Raw genomic sequence first — 22047 nt, 5'->3', positions numbered from 1 at the left:
TTTTTTAGCACTTCGATGTCTTTTATTTTATAGAGCGGGTCTGTGCTCCATATTTTTGTCATAGTTTAACTAAGGCCCAATGGAAAACGAACCGATTTCAATCAACAAAAACGTGGAGTGATGGCCGACAAAACCGATTGCCGTGATGGCCCACAATGTATTAAAGACATCGTTTTGTGTTCCAAAAATTGAACGTTTTATAAAAATATAACAAGTCCGTAAATTCGTGGCGAAGTCGCATATGGATTCAAATAACGTACTATGGCTCAATGGGGTTAAACACCAGATGTAGGTTGTGGTTCTAGTTGTACACGTGTTATATGTATATATCTATGCAATGTGTATAGTCAAATTGTCGTTTTACTGTATTCCACCTGTATTTCAAACGATCCGGTAGTGAGCGACCAGAAAAAGGTGAATTTCTTTGTGCGTGTATATATATATATATATATATATATATATATATATATATATATATATATATATATATATATATATATATATATGCGCTCGAAGTTTTTGATGTGATAATTATTTGCGAGTTATTCCCCTTTCTGTATTTATTTTGTGCAGACATTGAGAGTACGAACTTGCAAGGACTAAAGACAGCCTTCCAAATAGTCGTTTTATCTTCCATATATGGAAATAAAATCTTTTTTATGTAATGCAATGATCGACAATAGTGATAGTCTTTATTTTTACGCACTTAAAGGGGCATGGTCACGATTTTGTTCAAATTCTATTTTTATGTTTTTATTATTTTCAATGCTTAAGAAATTCATTTCTAACGATCAACCAAAGTTTGAGTGTCAGTCGTAGAGTTATAAGCAAGATACAGAGCTCGCAATTCTTTGTCATGTAAACATAGCTCGTGCCCTGTTTTTGTTTACATAGGTTCAATATACCAGTAAAAAACCTTTTTCCAGCTTATTTATCTATCTTTTTATTTTTATTTTAAGCATATATAAGCAGTTCCTAACGTTTAACACATTCGTTTTAGGTTTAAAACTGGAATTTTTACTTCAACGTTCAAAATGTAAACGGCTCTGTAACTCGCTTATAACTCAACAAATGACACTCAAATTTCGGTTGCCTATTAAAAATGCCTTTCTGAAGCATTGTAAAAATAAAAACCGGAAAAATAATTTTTGACCAAAATCGTGACCATGCCCCTTTAAGGAGTGTTGAACTTCATACAGTATTAACATCATAACTAAATAATAGTTCAAACTATAAATATTTGTTTGATTTCTTCAAATTATCAAGATAAAATTTGAAATAAAAAAGAAATGATCAATTTTCATGACTCACTAGTTCTAGAGTACTGTTACTTTAGCTTCCTAATTTTCAGCGCAGACCAAACTTTTAGATAGTTGGTGTACTACGATATATTCATGATGTTTTAAAAACATATTTAAACAATATTTTGATATTTCTATGGATACATTTTGGCATATTTAGCTTACATTTCATAGAAGTTAAGAAAAAATGAACCCCAGTTTAGGCCTTAAATTAGCTTATTTCATGCTATATCTCAATTTTTTTTAAATGTGAACCCTAGTTGTTTTACTTTTAAATGAGACATTAAATGTATGTTTATTGTTTAAATATGTTATATAACTTATATTAGTGGTCCTAACTTCACCAAACTCTAATGGATGGTGCGTCTTATGATACTGAAGCACCTGACAGGCATGAATGCTGAATCTGAACTAAAGGGTTCGGAAGCTGGAGGAGGTTTAGTTTTTTGTAACAGGTCACATGTTTTGTACAAAATAACTTGCATAGTTGATTAAACTATAATATAAATGAATCACAGATGTAGCTTTAGATGCAGAGCCTGATCTCCAAAATTAAGGATGCCAAAAAAAATTTCCTACCTCACTCAAACCTGCTAGATAGATAGATGCGTTTGTTGTTAAATGATATAACATGATTCCTATGATAATGTATTGTATATCATGATACACTATAGTATTTTATGATATGATACACTGTTTTTATATGATACAATTTCATATAAGTAAGGTAAAAAGTTATATGATCTAATTTGATATTGAATAACTTATATTATGATATGATATTGTATCATGATATTGTAATGTATAGAATTGTCTATTATAATACAATATTTTATGATATAATATTGTATTATATATTTTTATCACATAATATTGTTTCATATGATATGATATGATAGTATATACTATTGTATTATATTATATAAATAGTGCCTGTTTGGGAGGGTAACAGTTGAAATTGACACCCCGAGAAAACCATTGTCAACCGACGCGAAGCGGAGGTTGACAATGGTTTTCGAGGGGTGTCAATTTCAACTGTTATCCTCCGAAAACAGGCACTATTTATTTTGTTATACTGAATGTCTTTTTTAAAAATTTTAAGAAAATTTTACTGCTTTTATATAGGAATAACATGAATTCTACAGCGAACCGTACGCGCATAATTTTCGCGCATGTAACATTTTTTAATGTTACCCGTTGCCAAGTGCGTTGCTAACGCTGAGGGTAATAGTAAATATTATTAACTGCGTCTTAACTAATCAGATTTCAGTATTTAACATGAAAGTATAACAAGAAACAATATTGTATTAAATATTATATCGTTTCATATGATACGATGTTGTATAATTTAATAAAGGTAAATATGATATATTATTTTACTTCATGAAATTGTATTATATGATATTGTAATATACAATATTGTATCATACGATACAATATTGTATAATATGATATTGTATTATATAATTTATTACTATATCACATAATATTGTATCATATGATATGAAATAATATAATTTATTAAACGATATTTTATGATATAATATCATATTATTTATCAAATATGATTTGATATCACACAATATCATACTTTGTTATACAATATAGTTTTAAATGTTACAATATTGGGATGTATTAATGTATTATGTGATCTATATATATATGTGATCAAATACAATAATAAATAACAGGATACAATGTCATATCATATGTTACTAATAGAATCATTTATTATCACGAATGTGGGATAGTGAAATGCCACTGAGGGGACAAGATTCACGGTCTAGGACGAGGCTTTGCCGAGTCCTAGACCGTGAATCTTGACCCCGAGGTGGAATTTCACTATCCCACTTCAGTTAGTAATGAATGATTATTTTTCCCGCATTATTTTACATAAAAAACGATCTTTGACAACTTTCTCTTGGCGTTTAAAAGTGTAATTTTGGTTTATCCTGCCGCGCTCTACAAATAGTGCAAGTGAAGAAGAGAGCATACGACAATATTTTCCATGAAAATATGATTGAATTGTAGTCAACTAATCAAAATAATGACTTATAGATTAGCAAATTACATCATTTGTCATTTTCTTGCAGCATACGATGTTTGTTTACATTTTACAGCGGCGTAGTAATACACAGAGTAAGACAGAGAAATCTCACACTGCTGTCTCACACTGGACAAACATATCTCTGGTGATAATGCGAGAAAATATCATATTGCATCATTATTTATTACAGTATTATATATTTTAAGTACATAGGATGCAATATCATAATTTTTATCATTGTATCGATAAACATTGTATCTTATAATTTCGTATGAAATGAACATATGATTTTTTTTTTACAATTTTTTAACATATGATACACGATATTGTGTCAAAACAGTATCCATGAATAGCCAAGATCATTAACTATGATTTTCATATAATATGATAAAAATGGTCTCATAAAGGTGATACCTCATAAAGTGATACCTCGTCTTGGTGAGCTTTGTAATCTGTAATATCCTATGTTTTGGTGATTATATGGCCATGAAAAACACAATAATTTTGAAAGATAATGTAGAGGACCAAATTGACAAACGAGAAAGAAAAACATTTAGAGCTATTGACTATTGATCACATCTTTATTATTAAAATGACAAATTCAGTTCATCAATCATTTGAAATTCATATGACATGACATTGTGAATTCAACATGACTACATTAGAAATGGAAGTGAAATATTACGTATATTCAACATAACTTTAAATCTAAAATTACTAGAAAAATATCAAATAAATCCTTCTAATACTACCAGTTTGCAAATCAACTATACAATAGAAGTTAGATCTCTTCATTGGTAGATTGACATCCTTCTCATTCCGTCATCATCATTTTCACGAATTTTGAATAAAAAATAAAACATCAATCGTTTTACTAGTTTATTACAGAAAATGTTTCCAATTTGTACCATAAACTTTTCAAGAAGATGGGGAAGTAAGATGGCGCAAATGCCAAATGGTTTCATCGATAATACAATTTCAAATGTTATATTTTCTATTTAAATATATTTGATAAATTTATAATTCAAGTTTGCAAAAGCATCATTTCTAACTGAATTAAGTTTTGAATATTTTACCAAGCGATTAGAAAATAAAATAATGCCTCAAGTTTTGGTTGCATCAAACCCACAACCTAAAACGCCTATTTTTTATTTGATTACCTATATGTCTGTTGTTCAAACTACTGTGCCATTTCAGTCACAACATAGTGCGTTATTTAAATGCTGTATGCGACTTTGGCTGCGAATTAAGGGACTTGCCTTATTTTCTAAAACGTTCAATTGATGGGATACACAATTTTATTATACATGTACATGTATTTTAAAACTTTTGAGACGCCATCTTTAGTTAAATTGAGTTCAGCGAATCTCTTATTGTCCTGCAACCCTCAAAGAAGGTATATGTAGCTGTCCAATAAGTTTACACTTATTAGACGGCTCAACATACTCTAACATTTTTGGTTCAAAAATGACCAATGTGCGGGGATTTCAAAATATGCTCATCTTTGCGGATGTTTTTTTTTCTCTCGATACAATGTGGACTTGAAGGGCCAATGCAAAAAAATATTTTCCAAGCAATGAGCATTTTTAAAGGTTACAAATTGATGTTATAAATGAATTGGATTCACTTCGGTTTAATTAACAAACCATCGTAGTTGACTTGTCCATCACCGTCTATATTTGCCTCTCTGATCATTTCTTCGACCTCATAATCAGTGATTTTATCACCTGCATTCTGTATTCAGCGGTGGTGATGAAACCGTTTCCGTCTCTATCGAACACAAAGAAAGCTCCCCGAATTTCCGCCATGTTCTCATCCATCATCGTGAGGAATTCTTGGAAATCAAGAGTTCCATTGCCTTTTGAAAACATTAGAACGCTGCTTATTACAATTTATGAAGATATTTGGTGTTAACGATTTTAAAAATAGTTTACCATCTGAGTCGATTTTATCAATCACGTTTTGATTCAGTCCTAGGGATTTCATCACTGCACTCAGTTCTTTGGTTTTTATGGTTCCATCTCCCTCCTTGTCAAAAAGACTGAATACCTCTTTGAATTCTAAAGAACAAATTGTCACCGTCTTTGTAATGTAAAATTTTATATACAGTACTTTGCATGACTAAAGGTGTTATTTGCTTTTAGCCCAGAAATTTTTGAATCTGTAACAAAAAAGCTTCAAGTACGCAAGTAATATGTGTTGATAACTGAAAAAAAATAGTCAGTAGTGACTAAAAGCATACAGTTTCATGATATTTTTATCATTATATGAAAATTTCGCTGACAATATTTTATGTGCAATCTCCAGAGTACGTACCATATTCCTCGTACTGAAATGATATATCTAAAAAAAACCCTGTGTTATGGTTTGTTAAAGGGACGTGAGCAAACGCCCTATGAAATGAATAAAACTTAACTTGAATTGGCTAGATCGGGATTGTCAGGAATTGTCTAAACACAATTAGATTTCTAATATGCAAATGCAAGAGAAAAGAGTACTAGTATATTCATGTGAGCTTATTAGTATTTATGTCATATTCAACAATAGTTATAGACCCCCTTTCTGAGAGGAAAACCCCAAACCAACAAAATAACATAATCGTTATGTCAACACATAAGATAAATCATAGCTATTTGTTACTCAGCTGCTCTGTGAAAATTCAAATCGCGTTGATACTATTTTCAGTACTTCCAGTACTTTGATTGAGTACAAGCTGTGTTTCGGGCATGTATGTACTTCCTTTGAAATGCGAATAAATAAATTTTAACTGATTATATTGCATAGGCGTCGGAACCCGGGGGAGGGGGGGGGGGGGTAGGGGGGGGCTTAGCCCCCCCCCCCCCCACTTTTTTTTGCAAATTTATACCTTACCATTAGAAACATAGTATGATAGAGGGTTCAGCCCCCCACTTTTTCTCGCAGGAAAGATGATTGTATCTAAATTTACATTGAAAGATTGAAAAGTTGGATTAAGAAGTATACTAGCCCCCCCCCCCTCCCCCCCCCCCCCCCCACGGATTAGGAATTCCATGATTTTGGGGAAAAAAATGTGGGTAAGTAATTTCTTTTTTATGTGAAGTATAGGTATACCCCCCCCCCCCCCCCCCCCTACGGATTTGGATTTCCATGATTTTGGGAATTACTTTTTTCTCAATATTTCTGAGGATTAGTCTAGCCCCCCCCCCCCCCCCCACTTTCAATTTGCTTCCGACGCCAGTGTATTGTTATTTGTTGTTCTAAAGAAATGCAGGTGAAGAATTTTGAAGTGAGCTCCTCAGTAATTTGCAAGCTACACTCACTTCCTGAGAACCCAAACCAACAGATTAACATTAAAAGGGTAACAACATGTAAGATTAACGTACCAGCTATTTGTTCTTCCTTAAGATGCTTTGTAAGATACTTTGTCTGTGAAAATTCAAACCGCGTTATCAATATTTTATAGAAAAATCCATAGCTTAAAACAAACAATAGAAAATACCAAATGACAGTGTTGTGTAAGGCAATATTCGTAGTAATTCAAATAATCTCATTAAAAATGTAGATAATCCCTCCCATGTCTTTGACTTTTTTTTTAAAAATACGTTAGTTTGACTACTTCAGTCTTGATGAATTTTAACTCATCATTTCGTACGCTTCCTTACCTTGTCTAGCACATGAGATAATGTTTATTTATCGAACTGACTAACGTCATGAATGATTAAAAAGATTGAAATTTAAATAGAGTTTTTTTTAGTCCACTTTTTGTCAACTTCATTGTTTACATTTTGTGTAATGTATTATATACTTGTATTGGGAGTGGGCGGTCTAAGTTTTTTAATTCGGGCCAAATCATAGTTGTAATTTTTGCAATCATGTAGCATTGGTGCCAAAACCTTTTGTCGCAGCAACGATTTATCTTAAATCTACTTATATAAAAGTTAATTATCAAGGACTTTCCCCTCCCCACTTGTTTGAGACCAAGTGAAAAATTGAATTTCAAAGATATACGTGTACTACGCCCCCCCCCCCCCCCCCCATCCATTAGGACTTTCATGTTTTGGGGAATTTGCAAGCTATCAGCTATTTGTTCTTCCGTAAGATGCTTTGTAAGATACTTTGTCTGTGAAAATTCAAACCGCGTTATCAATATTTTATAGAAAAATCCATAGCTTAAAACAAACAATAGAAAGTACCAAATGACAGTGTTGTGTAAGGCAATTTTCGTTGTAATTCAAATAATCTCATTAAAAAATGAAGATAATCACTCCCATTTCTTTGACTTTTTTTTAAAAAATACGTTGGTTTGATGTAAATAACGACTACTTCAGTCTTGATGAATTTTAACTCATCATTTCGTATGCTTCCTTCCCTTTTCTAGTATATGAGATAATGTTTATTTATAGAACTGACTAACGTCATGAACGATTTTACTTTTGAAAAAAAAATATTGAAATTTAAATAGAGTTTTTTGAGTCCACTTTTTGTCAACTTCATTGTTTATGTTTTGTGTAATGTATTATATACTTGTATTGGGAGTGGGCGGTCTAAGATTTTTTTTTAATTCGGGCCAAATCCTAGTTGTAATTTTTGCAGGCACGTAGCATTGGCGCCAAAACCTTTTGTCGCAGCAACGATTTATCTTAAATTTACTTATATTACAGTTAATTATCAAGGACTTCCCCCTCCCCACTTGTTTGAGACCAAGTGAAAAATTGAATTTCAAAGATATACGTGTACTACGCCCCCCCCCCCCCCAATCCATTAGGACTTGCATGTTTTGGGGAATTTGCCTTGACTATTAATCACATCTTTATTGTTAAAATTGACAAATTCAATACTTCAATCATTTAGAATTCACATGACATGGCATTGTGAATTCAAAATGACAACATTAGAAATGGAAGTGAAATATTATCTATATGCAACATAGCTTGCAAAATAAGTTTAAATCTAAAATTACTAAAAAATAAAGTAAAAACGACTTTCAGTTTATTATAAATAGTTTTAATACGATCAGTTTGTACACCAACTATACGTAAAGAAAATATCTCTCCATTTGGTATATTTGCATCCTTCTCATTTATTCATCATCATTCGCACGAACTCTGAATAAAAAAATAAAACATCGTTGCATATTAGAAAACAACGTCACCAATGTGTATCATAAACTTTTTAAGAAGATGGGGGAATAAGATGGCGCAAATGCCCATTAGTTTAATCGTAGATTACAAATTCAAATCTAATTTTTCTATTTAAAAATAGTTGATAACTTTTAATACAAGTTTGCTAAAGCATAATTTATAAGTAGATACAGATTGAATATTTTAATACATAGGCGTCGGAACCGGGGGGCCCCCCCCCCCCCCACTTTTTTGCAAAGTTATACCTAACCATTAGAAACATAGCATGATAGAGGGTTCAGCCCCCCCACTGAAAGATTATCGTTCCTAATTTACCTTGAAAGATAAAAAGTTAGATTCAGAAGCATACTAGCACCCCCCCCCCCCCCCCCACGGATTAGGAATTTCATGATTTTGAAAAAAAAAATTTGGTTAAGTAATTGTTTTTTTGGAAGTATAGGCCTAATCCCCCCCCCCCCCCCCCCCCCCCCCCCCCCACGGATTAGGATTTCCATGATTTTGGGAATTATTTTTTTCTCAATATTTCTGAGGATTAGTCTAGCCCCCCCCACTTTCAATTTGCTTCCGACGCCTATGTAATAAACGATAAGAAAGAAGTTACTGCCTCATGTGATACATGTAATTGCATGTAACCCACGACCAAAAATGCCTGGTTCTATGATTATCTATATGTCTGGTGCTCTAACCACTGCGCCATTTCAGTCACTATAAAGTTCATTATTTAAATTCTATATGCGACTTTTGCCGCAAATTTAGGGACTTTTTTTAAAACGTTCAATTGTTGGGATACAAAATGTTATTTTGAATGCATAGTGGGTCCTCACTCCACGTTTTTGTTCGTTTGGACTTAAGTTAAACTACATGTATGATAAAGATACGGAGCACAGACCCACACTATAAAATGAAAGACATTAAAGTTAAAAAAACCTATTTGATTATTTGAAGATTTTCAAGTATTTAACACATTTATGGGTTACAGTCGGTGTTATGTTAAATATATTTTGATCGAGTTTTTAAAACAAATTAGCATCCTTGTTGATATTTTTATTTTATAGTATCTTATCTTCTTAATATAGACATTTTACACTTATCCACCTCCATTTTCTTTGTTAAAAGATAATTTTAAATTTCATCTGATTGCAGAAACAATCGGATATATTTGAACAACAAACCATCGTAGTTGACTTGACCATCGCCGTCTATATCTGCCTCTCTGATCATTTCGTTCACCTCCTCATCAGTAAGTTTTTCTCCTAAATTTGTCATCACGTGGCGTAATTCAGCGGCACTGATAAAACCGTTTCCGTCTTTATCGAACACTCGGAAAGCTTCCCGAAGTTCCTCTTCCGAATCGCATTCTTTCGTCTGTTTAGCCATCATTGTGATGAATTCTGGGAAATCGATGGTTCCATTGCCTTTAGAAAACAGTAGATTGCTGCTCATGACACTTTTTTGAGTATATCTATTTTGTGTTAACGATTTCGAAGTAATTTACCATCAGCATCGATTTCATTAATCATGTCTTGAAGTTCTGCTTCTGTAGGATTTTGTCCTAGGGATCTCATAACTGTACCCAGTTCTTTGGTTGTGATGGTTCCATCTCCATCCTTGTCAAAAAGGCTGAAAGCCTCTTTGAATTCTAAAGAACAAATTGTAACTTTCTTTGTAATGTAAATTTTCTATACAGTACTCTGTATGAATAAAGATGTAATATGTTTTTAACATAGAAAACTGTAACCAAAAAGCTTTATATACGCATATTATATTTGTTGATGGCTGACAAAAATATACATTGTGACCAAAAGCATACAGTTTTATAATATTTTTATTATTATATGTAAATTCACGCTGAAAAACTACGCAATCGCCAGAGTACCATGTTTCTCGTAGTGAAATGAATTCTTTTGTTAATGTTCAAGGGACGTAAGCATACTTTCCAAGAAATGGATACAACTTAATTTAAATTGGTTAGTTCAGGATTCGGTTTTGTCAATAGTTGTATGTACAAAATTTGACTACTAAAAACATGCAGGAGAAAATAGTGTATTCCTATAAGCTTTTCAGTTATAATGTCATATTTGATAAGAGTTATACACAGTTATAAGAGATATATTGTGAGAAAAAAAGATCCAAACCAACACGATATCATAAACAGCAACACATAAGATTGACGTACCAGCTATTTGTTCCTCAGTTAACTGCTCTGTCTGTGAAATATCAAATCGCGTTAATAATATTTTATGGAAATTAAAACAAACAATAAAAAGCATTATCTGGGGTTGTTACGACAACCTTCATCGTAATTTCAAGAATCTCATTAAAAAAGAAAAAGTTGATCACTTTGATTTTCATTGACTTTTCTTAAAAATATGTTCGTTTGATGTAACAAGTATCTAATGACACTTAACTCACCATTTCGTAGGCTTCCTTCCTCTGTCTAGTGTACGAGGTTGACGTGTTTGTTTATAGAACACTAACGTTGTGAATGATTATGTTCTCTTTGAGAAAAAAAAAGGATTGAAATGTAAATACAGTTTTCGATTCCACTGTTTGTCAACGTGAATGTTTACATTTTGTGTATGCTTTTATCAAACCATAACAGAAAGAATTGGATTCAAGACAGGTTTTAAATCTTCTGTTGATTTGTTCAATTGCTGACCCTTTAGTCCTTTAGTTAGTCGCAAGAAAACTGACAACTCAATTGACGCCATCGTCTTCATCATCATCGACCTTTCATCATCATTAAGTCTTTTTTTCTTGCAGAAGTCGACCGTTAATCTTATATCTGCAAGACTACATTTCCTCATGGATACAATGTACCTTTAATTCGTAGGTTGGTCTGCAGTATCTGCTACCACGCCTCTTGTACCTATTTTTCTTATTAGTAACACTTTTTATTCTACCACTAGGACGTTGTTGCTTTATTTTAATTTCATAAAAATAGGACATTGGCCAGTTCAGCTCAGAAAAATTTGAGACGTGTTTGTTCCCATGCAAGACATGCGGCTAATGACTTCTCTCTTAGTCTCTCTTTGGACGTCTGGTGCGTTTATGTGATTCTTTAAGCTTAAGACGGATGCGGACTGTATGAGAAACTATAAAATAACACGGTCATTGAAAACTTCTTTGCCGTTAAGGCGGCTTTGAATTCTCTCTAAATGGCCTATCTGTCTATTTTTTCTGTAGTACTGTTAAAATGACTGGTCAGTTACAAAAAAAATTATTGTATGTGTATTAAATGATTTTCACACTGTCTTATTTATCAGAGTAGTCACTAAGACGTTTAGTTAAGTGTATAAAACCATGCAAAGTAAGGTTAAAATTAAGTTTAAAAAATAACTATAACGTTTACATACATAGAAATAGGAAAACGCTTCAAAATATATGCTAAAAATTATTAATTGCAGACATTTGCAGGTGGTATTCATTTTTCTACTTAAAAAAAACCATTGTAAAGATTTTAAATCAAACAATAATTTAAATCTTACCAGTAGAATTAAACCCTGGTAGTGAAAAGCATTTTAACCAATTAAATAAGTGTAAGTTACCACATCATGTATTATTTATTGTGCCCTATCCAGAGATTTAAAAAAGGTGTATATCGTCTCTTATAAAATATGGTAATAGTTTACTGAAACATTTTCCAAACATTGACTCAGGGACTTTAAATGAAATTTATAATAAGTGTAAATTTGATGTAAATCATGTATTAAGTTTAACAAACGGTATGTTCATCTGGTAAAGCGGATGAACAGGAAGTAGTGTCTGGAAAAAGATTCACTGTTCTCACTTCAAATTCTTTCAAAGGTTTTAAGTTTTTTGTCATATTGTAAATTGAGGTGGATGTAAATACACAATTTACGATATGTTAACTAGTTGTCATATTGTAATTTTTTTTTTATCAACATCTACCCAATAGATTCAAAATTTACAATATGACAGATGTCTCATGTTTGAGACTAAGGAACTGAATGAGAAAGAATAAGAAAGATAAGTGACAGCGGAGTCGTTTTGGGAAGGTAGACGCCACTTTTCCCCTAGTCTATGGTGGGTTTACAATGCTAGGTAATCTTAAAATCGAGTGCGTTAAAGGGGGGTGGGGGAGGGGCAATGTTAAAAATAAAGTCAAACACGGTATTTTGCTCCAGTTCCTTCTAACTTATTATACCCTTTTATGCCTATTCTACATGTAATGCTTGACATTTTTATTTATTACATGTCTGTAAAGTGATTGTTGTTTTGTAGACCGTTATTTTTATACTTCATAAGATTATTCACATTGTGATTCATTGATAACCACCCTTACTACGTTCTCAGTTGAAAATCGAAAGGATGTCTTTGTAAAATATGTTAACCATTCCGTATAACTCATTCTAGCGACATGTCGCATTGCGGCATTTAAATTCAATTGTTTTGTTTATTTGTTTGGTTGTACATGATAAGATTTCACTGATCCGAAAAAATCAAATTCTTTGCTGCTAAGAAAAAAATGTCTAGAATGACATAATCTGACATTTGGAAGGCAGAATTGCCTCGATGTTTAATGAACATTAAACATTTAAGAAGTAATTTTCAATGTTTTAATTATTCCAATTTATTTATTTTTCGTATTTAATACGGAAATCATTAAGAGCTGTGTAACCTTGAATTAAATATGTTTAACAGTTTAATAGAATGAAATCAAGGGACAATCATGATGCATAGTGTATTTTACTTGTTGTCAGTTCATGTTCTCCTATAAACACGTATGTCTTTAACACAATATGCATGGGAATTGTTTATACATTTTATTCATGTACCTAATTGCCTTAATAAGCTGTGAAGCTTAACGTATTAGAGAAATTGAAACAGAATTCATTGTAATCAACACTGTTGACAACAACAGGTTCCACCTTAATTCAATGTTGATTAGTTAATTTCTTGTATCTCATAATTTCCAAAATGAAGGATTATCTCAAATCAAGTAAGCAGCCTTTATTCATGGCAATTTAAAATTCTGAAAGTCATTGTCAGAGAGCATTGGGTATCCTGAGTTGTGTTAAGATAAAACTGTCATAAAATAAAACTTTCACGGGCTTGAATAATAAGAAAACCATTATTTTCTATAATCCGTCATTAAATCGTGAAGGAGGTCTTAACTATGGCCCCTCTGTCCGAGACGTTAAACCATAAGTAAACACTGCTATGGTGATATGTCGCATTGCGGCCAGTTTCTGACTATCCCAGAGAGAGAGAGAGAGAGAGAGAGAGAGAGAGAGAGAGAGAGAGAGAGAGAGAGACAGAGACAGAGACAGAGACACACACAGAGAGAGAGACAGAGAGAGAGAGAGAGAGAAAGTATTGATGACTTAGACCAATGTCGTGCACATTTATAATAAAGATATACATAGACTTGTTTAAAGTTAATTAAACAAGTGTAGGTTTGTTTAATTTCAGTTATTAAACTACGATGAATTTTCAAGAACATAAATCTTATCTTGCATGCTTTGTTCTCGATGTTATTGCCCCTAAAACAAAAATGCACTTTACTTCGTTAGGTCGGAAGAAATTCTTTTCTGGGTAAATTGATTTAAACCTCATTCTTCGATCTCCTAGAACCTATGAACGTTACATAATGGCATAAAGCTGAATCTTTTTATCTTATCTTACAATATTGATCTTTCTGCTTTTTAGGATTAATTACCCCAGACTTGATCTTTTATCTAGGTTTTCTATAGTAACAAAGGGACTGTTATACAAAATATTTCAACTTTATCGAAACTAAATAATTTCTCTTTTCGACAATTCCCTTTTCATTGATCCATGATACCAAATTCTGATAAAATATTTTCCAACAGGTTTTATTCAACATAAATAATAAAATGTTCATATAAAATATATGTATGTGTCAGATCATTAATATTCAATGTTCCAAAACGAATGTATAATGTCTCACTAGGTATACAAGGTATAAAAACGATCTCATTTCTGTGTTTGATTTCACTTTCAGCACATTGATGTAGAAGATCTGGCCTTGAGTGGAAGTCGATGTACTGCTCTGTTTAGGTGAAACAATCCCATTTACTTACTGGTCATCATTCGAACAAATTCTACAATGTAAAATTGGCGCATATTTAAAATTTAAACTAGGAAACATCAGCTAGTGAGTAATATATAACTATTTCTTGAACCAAAATCACTTTTGGTATCGTGTCACAACATGACAATCGTAAGAGAATGGCAATTTCATTACCTTCGTAGTTGACTTGTCCATCACCGTCTAAATCAGCCTCTCTGATCATTTCATCGACCTCCTCATCGGTAAGTTTTTCTCCTAAATTTGTCATCACGTGACGTAATTCAGCGGCGCTGATGAAACCGTTTCCGTCTTTATCGAACACACGGAAAGCTTCCCGAAGTTCCTCTTCAGAATCGGAATCCTTCATTTTCTTAGCCATCATGGTGAGGAATTCTGGGAAATCGATGGTTCCGTTTCCTGTTAATGCAAATATTTAGATAAGTAAAATACATGTATCTTTGAATATTGGTGGTTAATGGCTCTACGTTTTTATTCATGAAAGTGGTCGACAGCGGAAGTGAAGAACAGAACATAAACTCATATTTTTCACTTACCATCAGCATCAACTTCGTTAATCATGTCTTGAAGCTCTGCCTCTGTAGGATTCTGTCCTAGGGATCTCATAACTGTACCCAGTTCTTTAGTTGTGATGGTGCCATCTCCATCCTTGTCAAAAAGGCTGAAAGCCTCTTTAAATTCTGAAATATACAGAGAAAATGATATCAGTTTAAAGAATTTCAAAGTCGAGCATATGTTTTAGAAGTTTTAATGGTTCTTTCGACAAGACAATTTTTCCCTTCTTACTTACCAGCAATTTGTTCTTCTGTGAGTTGATCGGCCTGGAAAAAAAAAACAATTATTAATCCAATGTGTTTTATTTCTTTGAAAATTTGATAGAAATACACATGTAATCATTAAGAAAAATACATGTTTTCACTCAATAAACCTAATGTTTCACGAAGTCATATGAGTGTTTAGATTAACGAATCAATTGTGTTTGCCTTGAAAATGTGTGATGATAATGATACTAGAACACCAATAGTAACCTATCCGGCAATCGGGTGTTGATAAGCAATATTACATGAATGAAAGAAACTCCATTGATTTGGGAAGACAGGGCAATAAAACATTTTTAAAATCTCAAAATGGAACATCATAATGGAATTTTTGAATACTGAATGCGTTTTTCTTAAAACTTACATTTTACAAACTTACACTAAGACAGCCGTCCATATCTGTAAGCATTATTTAATCCTGTCACTACACGCCTTAGCAGTACCCACCACTGTACATACATGTACACCTACATTCCCATGTATTATACATTTCCGCCCATTTAATATATCCTTCATCACTTCCCTTATGGTAACAATTTAATCAGTCTAATCAATGTTTGTCTCAAGTCACTTTATCTGTTTCGATACAAAACAGGCATGAAAACTATTGTATTATATAGGTTCTAACTACAGCTTATGTCTCGTTATCTAAAAGTTAGTTTTAAAAAATGAAAAAAAATGATAAATAACTCTACTGAGAAGTAACAACGGTAAAGTAAAAATGATATCATAGACAACACTACAATAAAACCAAATCAGCGTTCTGTCCTAGTTAGATTTGCCTTAATATTCTACTAACATTAACAGATATACTGCAAATGACTATTTACACATTTTTCAATCTTCTGGAAAGGAGGGATGGTGGCATCCAATATTTCACTATTTTTATTAATGAAACGAATTTAAAAATTAATTTTGAAAAAAAAAATACCAATTTGTTTGTGAGAGAGAGGGTATAGAGCTGCACTTACCATGGTAGTTGTCGTCTGGTGTGTTCTGATCAGTTCGGTTGACTGGCTAGCTTAGGTGTGGGTGAATCGGTTTAACAGTGAAACGGGTCACTGCAAGTCTTTGCCAAACAAAGCGGCCCAGATTTTAGATTTAATCAAATGTTTAATCTAGATATGGATTCGAATGAATAGAACATGGAAAGGGCCTGTTATGTCGATGTATTTCGTTCCGATTTATCACGACTGTATGAGAAAGAATCAACGACTGAAAAAGTTGGATTTTTATGATGCAATAAACAATCCGGAAGAAGATATGCCAATTATGTAATAAATACCAGAATTAACATTCACATTGTCATCGTGTTGGATAGATATTGTTTTTTTGGGTTTTTTTTTTTTTTTTACAAAATAAATATCAGATTGTTTAGTTCTTAAAAAGCAGAGAGTTTATTTTTATCCCTTTTTGTGATTCAAAAGCGAAACTGATAAAGGGCAATTATCAGATTAAGTTCATTGCATCTGAAAGAATTGAAGTCAGTAGCTATAGAATACGAATTCCTTGACAATATGACGCACTGCGACACTCATTAAATATCGGGCTCCTCAGCATGTTTCAACCCGGATTGTTAATAGGATGTAAACAGTCGTTTAGTGAGAAAAAGATGTACATAGCATTCATTAATACACTCACAATGATCTTAATGAAGTATAGATCTCCTACTGAGCCAATATTATAAACTGGATTTGTGTTAATTACCGATACATACAATTAAATCAATTAATAGGCATTCATGTCAACACTTACTGTAGTCAATCGCATATAATTATGTAATTGAAAATGTATAAGAAATATTTGGGCTAAAGATTGGTTGGTGATTATATATTTTTTTCATTTATTCTGATTTCAAGGCATACCCTGACAAATAAAGTCATGTTGTTTGATTTTCATATGATACTTCTTGACTATTTTTTTTTTATTTACAAGCTCCCGAATGTTCACTCTGGGCTGTGGATACCAAGAATATCTTTGTTAAAGTACAAGTGACAATAGGGCTAAAACACTAAACTAAACAGGATTGTAGAAAAGGGAAGAGGGTTTAAGAATAATGGAAGGCTTTCGGTCAGGGCAGCCGGTTTATGATAAGACGCTATGGAGATTTGTCGCATTGCGGATTTTGTTTGGTACAACATGTCGCATTGCGGCGAAAGTTAAAGGTACTGGTGGGTCATTGCACAGGTAAACAAATCGGAGAGGCGCAAAAATAGCAAACTTGCTTCAACATTCAGGCGTTTAAATTCTGTCGAACATGATTTAATCAACTGGAATGAAGGGATTCAATATTCCTTCTGAATTGTTTCGGCTGACTCGTTCAGTCTGTTATTGCTTATTATGCAACAGTGTCTCTTTAACGAATAAAAAAGAATAATAAACTCTTTAACAAAGGGCTGAACTTTGTCATGATTGTGTGCAAACTGAAATTGATATGTATTGGCCTTGCGCTCTTGACTTCGCGCGTTAGTAGAACAAATGCAGTGCTATGTTTTTTTTCTTTTACCCAAAACTATGTTGCGTTATGTACAATGCCTATTCATAAGTCAAAAATGTACTTGTTTATTAAAAAACTGTCCGTAATACTTTTGAGAATTACACCTTCTCTTTTGAAGGAATATGATCTTGACTGCGCCCCGAGTTGCCCGACTCCAAAATAATAAATCCTAGTTGAATTTGTAGGATTAAATAAAAATTCCCACCCTATGAACTTCCTACAGCGGTGCAAACAAACCTGCTTTTTGTACACTTTTATTATACTTGGTTGATTTTAAATATTTTACACTTTTCATCTACCTTAAATTTAACCATAAAGACTCGATAAGTACCTGCGAATATAGTCTTAACCTAGAATTAAATGACTGAATTAATATAATACTTTTATTTGTTAGTACTATTTAAAAAAAAAAATTAAAAGAACATTTTACCACTGTGCAATCCTATATTACATCAAATTTGATATATCATTTCAAAGAAAGACAGAGCAAGCATATATATGGAGTATCTTTATTTGCAAGCATACTTTTTGAATTGAATAATTAGAGATACTTGTAAATCAAAACTGTGTATATACCCCCCCCCCCACTGCATTGATTAAATTTGAATATATTGAACTTTGACATGAAAACCATGCGGGCCATACCAGATACACTCAACGCTGTCAATATCCGTATGAAATTCTGAAATATTGTAAAGGTAATGTCTTTTTAGCTGACAACATATGGTTTACCAAGCAACAGCTATCTAGAATTATCTATTGATAGGGGCAAGCTATTCTTCAATAAAGTATAATCTATCTAATCTGAATTGAAACAAGAATGACAGTGGTATAAGTTCATTTACCATTTATACCAAATACGCATTCCTGTTTAATCGAAATACAGTGTACATGTAAATTGATTTTTATTTTTCTAAAAATCATAATTGTCCTAAATAAATCTTTTTAATGAAACACAAACCTGTTCCCATTCGTTACCAATTTGTAATTAATAAATGGAAACTACCAGTATATACTATTTATATATTTCTATGAAATCACATACATTCTGCTGTAAGACGTACGTCTTCTGTTATATAAAAAATTGTAATGTATTTTGTCGATACTTTTTGGCATCTAATGAGCATATCGAAATAAATATCTAAATGTGAATTAATCTAATGATGTAATTATTAATGGATAACGAGATTACGTTGTTATATACCATTTTATTGACATTTTACAGGAAAATTTACAGAGTTGCCATGGTTTAAATTTGATTTTTAAAAATTCAGAGATTTTGTTTACCAAACAGTAAACCATTCCGCATGGAATAATTTTCCCCATGGCATGGTCGCGATTTTGGGCAAATTATATTTTCTATTTTTATTGTTCATGTTTTGCGTCACCCAAAGTCGTGCCTTTTTGTTTACATTGTTTCAAGATACCGGTACGATTTTTTTAAAACTTATTTTTTCTTTACCTGCTCATTCGTTATGAACATTAATGGACAGTTCCTAGTGTGTGTTGCATTCATTTTATGTCTAAACCTGGAGTTTTCTTGTTAACATTCGAGATAGAAACAAAAAACATGACCAGAGTTTTGTTTACATAACAAAGAACTATGAGCTCAGTATCTCGCTTATAACTCGACGACTGCTACTCAAATTTTGGTTGACTATTAGAAATGCCTTACCTAAGCATTGTAAACATTAAAAACGGAAAAATAAATTTTGACCAAATCGTGACCATGGCATGCCCGTTTAGCTAGTTGAAGACAATGAAGTTTTATCAGACACAAAGACTTGTGGGAAAATGAAAAATAATTACGCCCATTTTCTTGCATTCATGTATTCGATGAAAGACAAAAACAATAATCAATTATAAGATATTTTTTACATCGTATATCTTGCCTATTTATGTATATAACAATAACTTACAATCAATATATATTTGATAACACACCATTGCAGTTTTATGAGACTTTTAAATCCATTTGTCTTCAAAAGTTTATTGACATCTTTAAAAAAATATATCGGTATTATTATACAACTTTAAACGCATAAAATTAACATTATCTCAAATGAACTTCCTCTTGTTATCACCACTCTTTAGGTTTGTTATAACACCGACATGTATTTCTAAAATAAAATATCCGTATTTAGGAAAGCTTCATTCAACGCCAATCAGCTTGAGATGTTGACTGAAGAGAGATAACTCGTATGATTTCTTGTCAAACCTTTGCTGTCAACAACTTGACAAAATCTACAACAAAATTATACAAAGTACTTGTTTGAAAATGTATATAAAAATTTACATTTTTAAGAAATATCTTAAGAATAATAAATCCAAAATTTATTGGATACCTGTATTATAATTATATCAACGTTTTTGCTTTGGAATTGCCAAAAGCATCACTATCCAAATCGGGGTTTTAGAATCGCCAGTTCAGGGACGCTAGAAACAAATGAAGATTCCGTTAAAAGAAAACAACCAAATCGATTACCTTCATAACTCAGGTCTCCGTTACCCTTAGTATCAAACTGAGTCATAAGTTCAAAAGCGTGCCCCTCGTCAAAAGATGGCTCAAACTCCGACATAAATTCACACAGAGCCTGCTTTGTCACTCGCCCTGTTCCAGATTTATCAAGAATGCGAAACACCTCGCGAAACTCCAGATCCTTTTCGTCTTTTTTACTGAATATGGATTTGTGACTGTTCATTACGGAAACAAATTCCTCCAGTGTTATAAGACCGTCCCCTAAATAATGAAAATATACATTTCATAAAACACGCTGTCGATTAAAGACCAATATGCTTCGAGTTTGCACGATTATTTTAAGGATGTACCTTTTTTGTCCAATTCAGCAACTACATCCTGTAGCTCTCCCTCTGTTGACAGCATGTCGTAAGAGCGTAAGACATTTCGAACATCATCAGACGACAAGTATCCATCCCCGTCCCTGTCAAACTTGTCGAAGATCAATTTGTAGTCTTGAACATTAGAGAAATAGTCAAGCAATCAAGTCACCTTCATTTATAAATTTTTTTCTCGGAAAAAGTTATAAAAACTAAGAATGTAAAATTTTAAAAATCATAGAAAATGTACCTCTGTAATTTTAGTATAGAAAGTATGTTTCACGGCAAAAATTATCAGGTGTTGAAAATAAACAATTGAAACTGTTACAAATGCGAAGGCAACGTCGCTTTGTATTATATTATATTCACAAAAGTCAATACCATCACTTACATCATTTCATTTCATCAATTTGCGATGCTTTATTTCAATTAATTTAAAGTTATGTTGTTATGCAACTCCCAAAGACGATATATTTTTCCTCATTGAACCTTGTGCATGTGTTTACTGCTTATTCAGTGGATGTTTACCCTCCATCGTCTAAACACAAATCCATGTGTAACTTTTGTCATACTTCTTGCATTCTCGTGCATTTTCTCAATTTTACTCGTTGCTTTCTCTTATGGAATCCACAATGTTATAAATTTTCGCTGACGTATATCTATATTTTGTAAATGATTATTTGACTCGTTGTTAAATAATGCATATGGATACCAACTTACGTTATCAGAATTAAATATTAAAAACTTTTACTTAGTTTTATTGAACAACGTTTCGTTGTATAATGAAAGAATTTTTCAAACCTTCCCAGACTGGCGTTGCCTCTTTCAGATTTTCGTCTTGTGATATTGATGTATGAACTGTCCTGGATGGAAAATTTGCATTAACTGCATTGTCAACTTCCGGACACTCTTCACTTCCGGTCTCTGAAATCGAACCAGATTTCATATCCAATGCAAAATCACTGTTAGGTTCTAAATTTGAGTCTACTTCACATTCAACAACTGTTTTCTTTTCCATTTTGGAAGTTGATCAAAAATCCGATCGGTCAAAGTAAAAGAATTAAAAGTCTGGAAAAATCAAACTAATTTAAATGACTGACACGCATTCGCTTCATCGGAAACGAACGTTCTTTTAAATTCACTCAATAGTAAAGTCTTTTTTGCAATTTCAATTTCTTATGAACTTACACAAGATTTTAACTTTTAGAGTATTCTCTGCTTTAATAATGCAGTTTAAAAAGCAAGTCAATTAGTGGCAACAAGATCGCAACGGAATACGTTAAATTGTAAACGAAGAACCTGATCTTGCAAACAATTTGATCATCTATCTGTCCTCAGAAGTATATTGCC

At 32.4% G+C, this 22047-nt stretch overlaps 2 protein-coding genes and 1 pseudogene across 3 annotated transcripts; all 3 read right to left on the bottom strand.

Annotated features, from left to right (window-relative positions):
- Positions 1 to 3921: 3921 nt before the first annotated feature.
- LOC128179067 (calmodulin-alpha-like) lies at positions 3922 to 11244 on the bottom strand (annotated as a pseudogene).
- A 3045-nt stretch (positions 11245 to 14289) lies between these two features.
- Positions 14290 to 16459, bottom strand: LOC128179054 (calmodulin-like). 2 transcript variants are annotated; one of them, XM_052846540.1, is made up of 5 exons: positions 16334 to 16459; positions 15335 to 15365; positions 15081 to 15224; positions 14701 to 14943; positions 14290 to 14557 (listed from the first exon to the last, which is right to left on the bottom strand). In XM_052846540.1, exons 1-5 carry the CDS (start codon positions 16334 to 16336, stop codon positions 14529 to 14531), a joined length of 450 nt encoding a protein of 149 aa, XP_052702500.1. In that variant the 5' UTR covers positions 16337 to 16459; the 3' UTR covers positions 14290 to 14528. The 2 variants fall into 2 exon arrangements, with proteins under 2 accessions (XP_052702500.1, XP_052702499.1); XM_052846539.1 differs by lacking the exon at positions 16334 to 16459 and adding an exon at positions 15742 to 15786.
- Positions 16460 to 18798: 2339 nt separating this feature from the next.
- LOC128179050 (calmodulin-beta-like) lies at positions 18799 to 21794 on the bottom strand. Its single transcript, XM_052846535.1, has 4 exons — positions 21499 to 21794; positions 20689 to 20832; positions 20345 to 20599; positions 18799 to 20103 (listed from the first exon to the last, which is right to left on the bottom strand). The coding sequence occupies exons 1-4, from the start codon at positions 21713 to 21715 to the stop codon at positions 20072 to 20074; spliced, it is 648 nt and encodes a 215-aa protein (XP_052702495.1). The 5' UTR covers positions 21716 to 21794; the 3' UTR covers positions 18799 to 20071.
- Between the last annotated feature and the right edge of the window lie 253 nt (positions 21795 to 22047).

Source organism: Crassostrea angulata, chromosome 3, assembly GCF_025612915.1.
Source record: "Crassostrea angulata isolate pt1a10 chromosome 3, ASM2561291v2, whole genome shotgun sequence".
Lineage (NCBI taxonomy): Eukaryota > Metazoa > Mollusca > Bivalvia > Ostreida > Ostreidae > Magallana > Magallana angulata.
The sequence above is the reverse complement of the archived record's forward strand: the minus strand, read 5'-3'. Positions and strand labels throughout refer to the sequence as shown.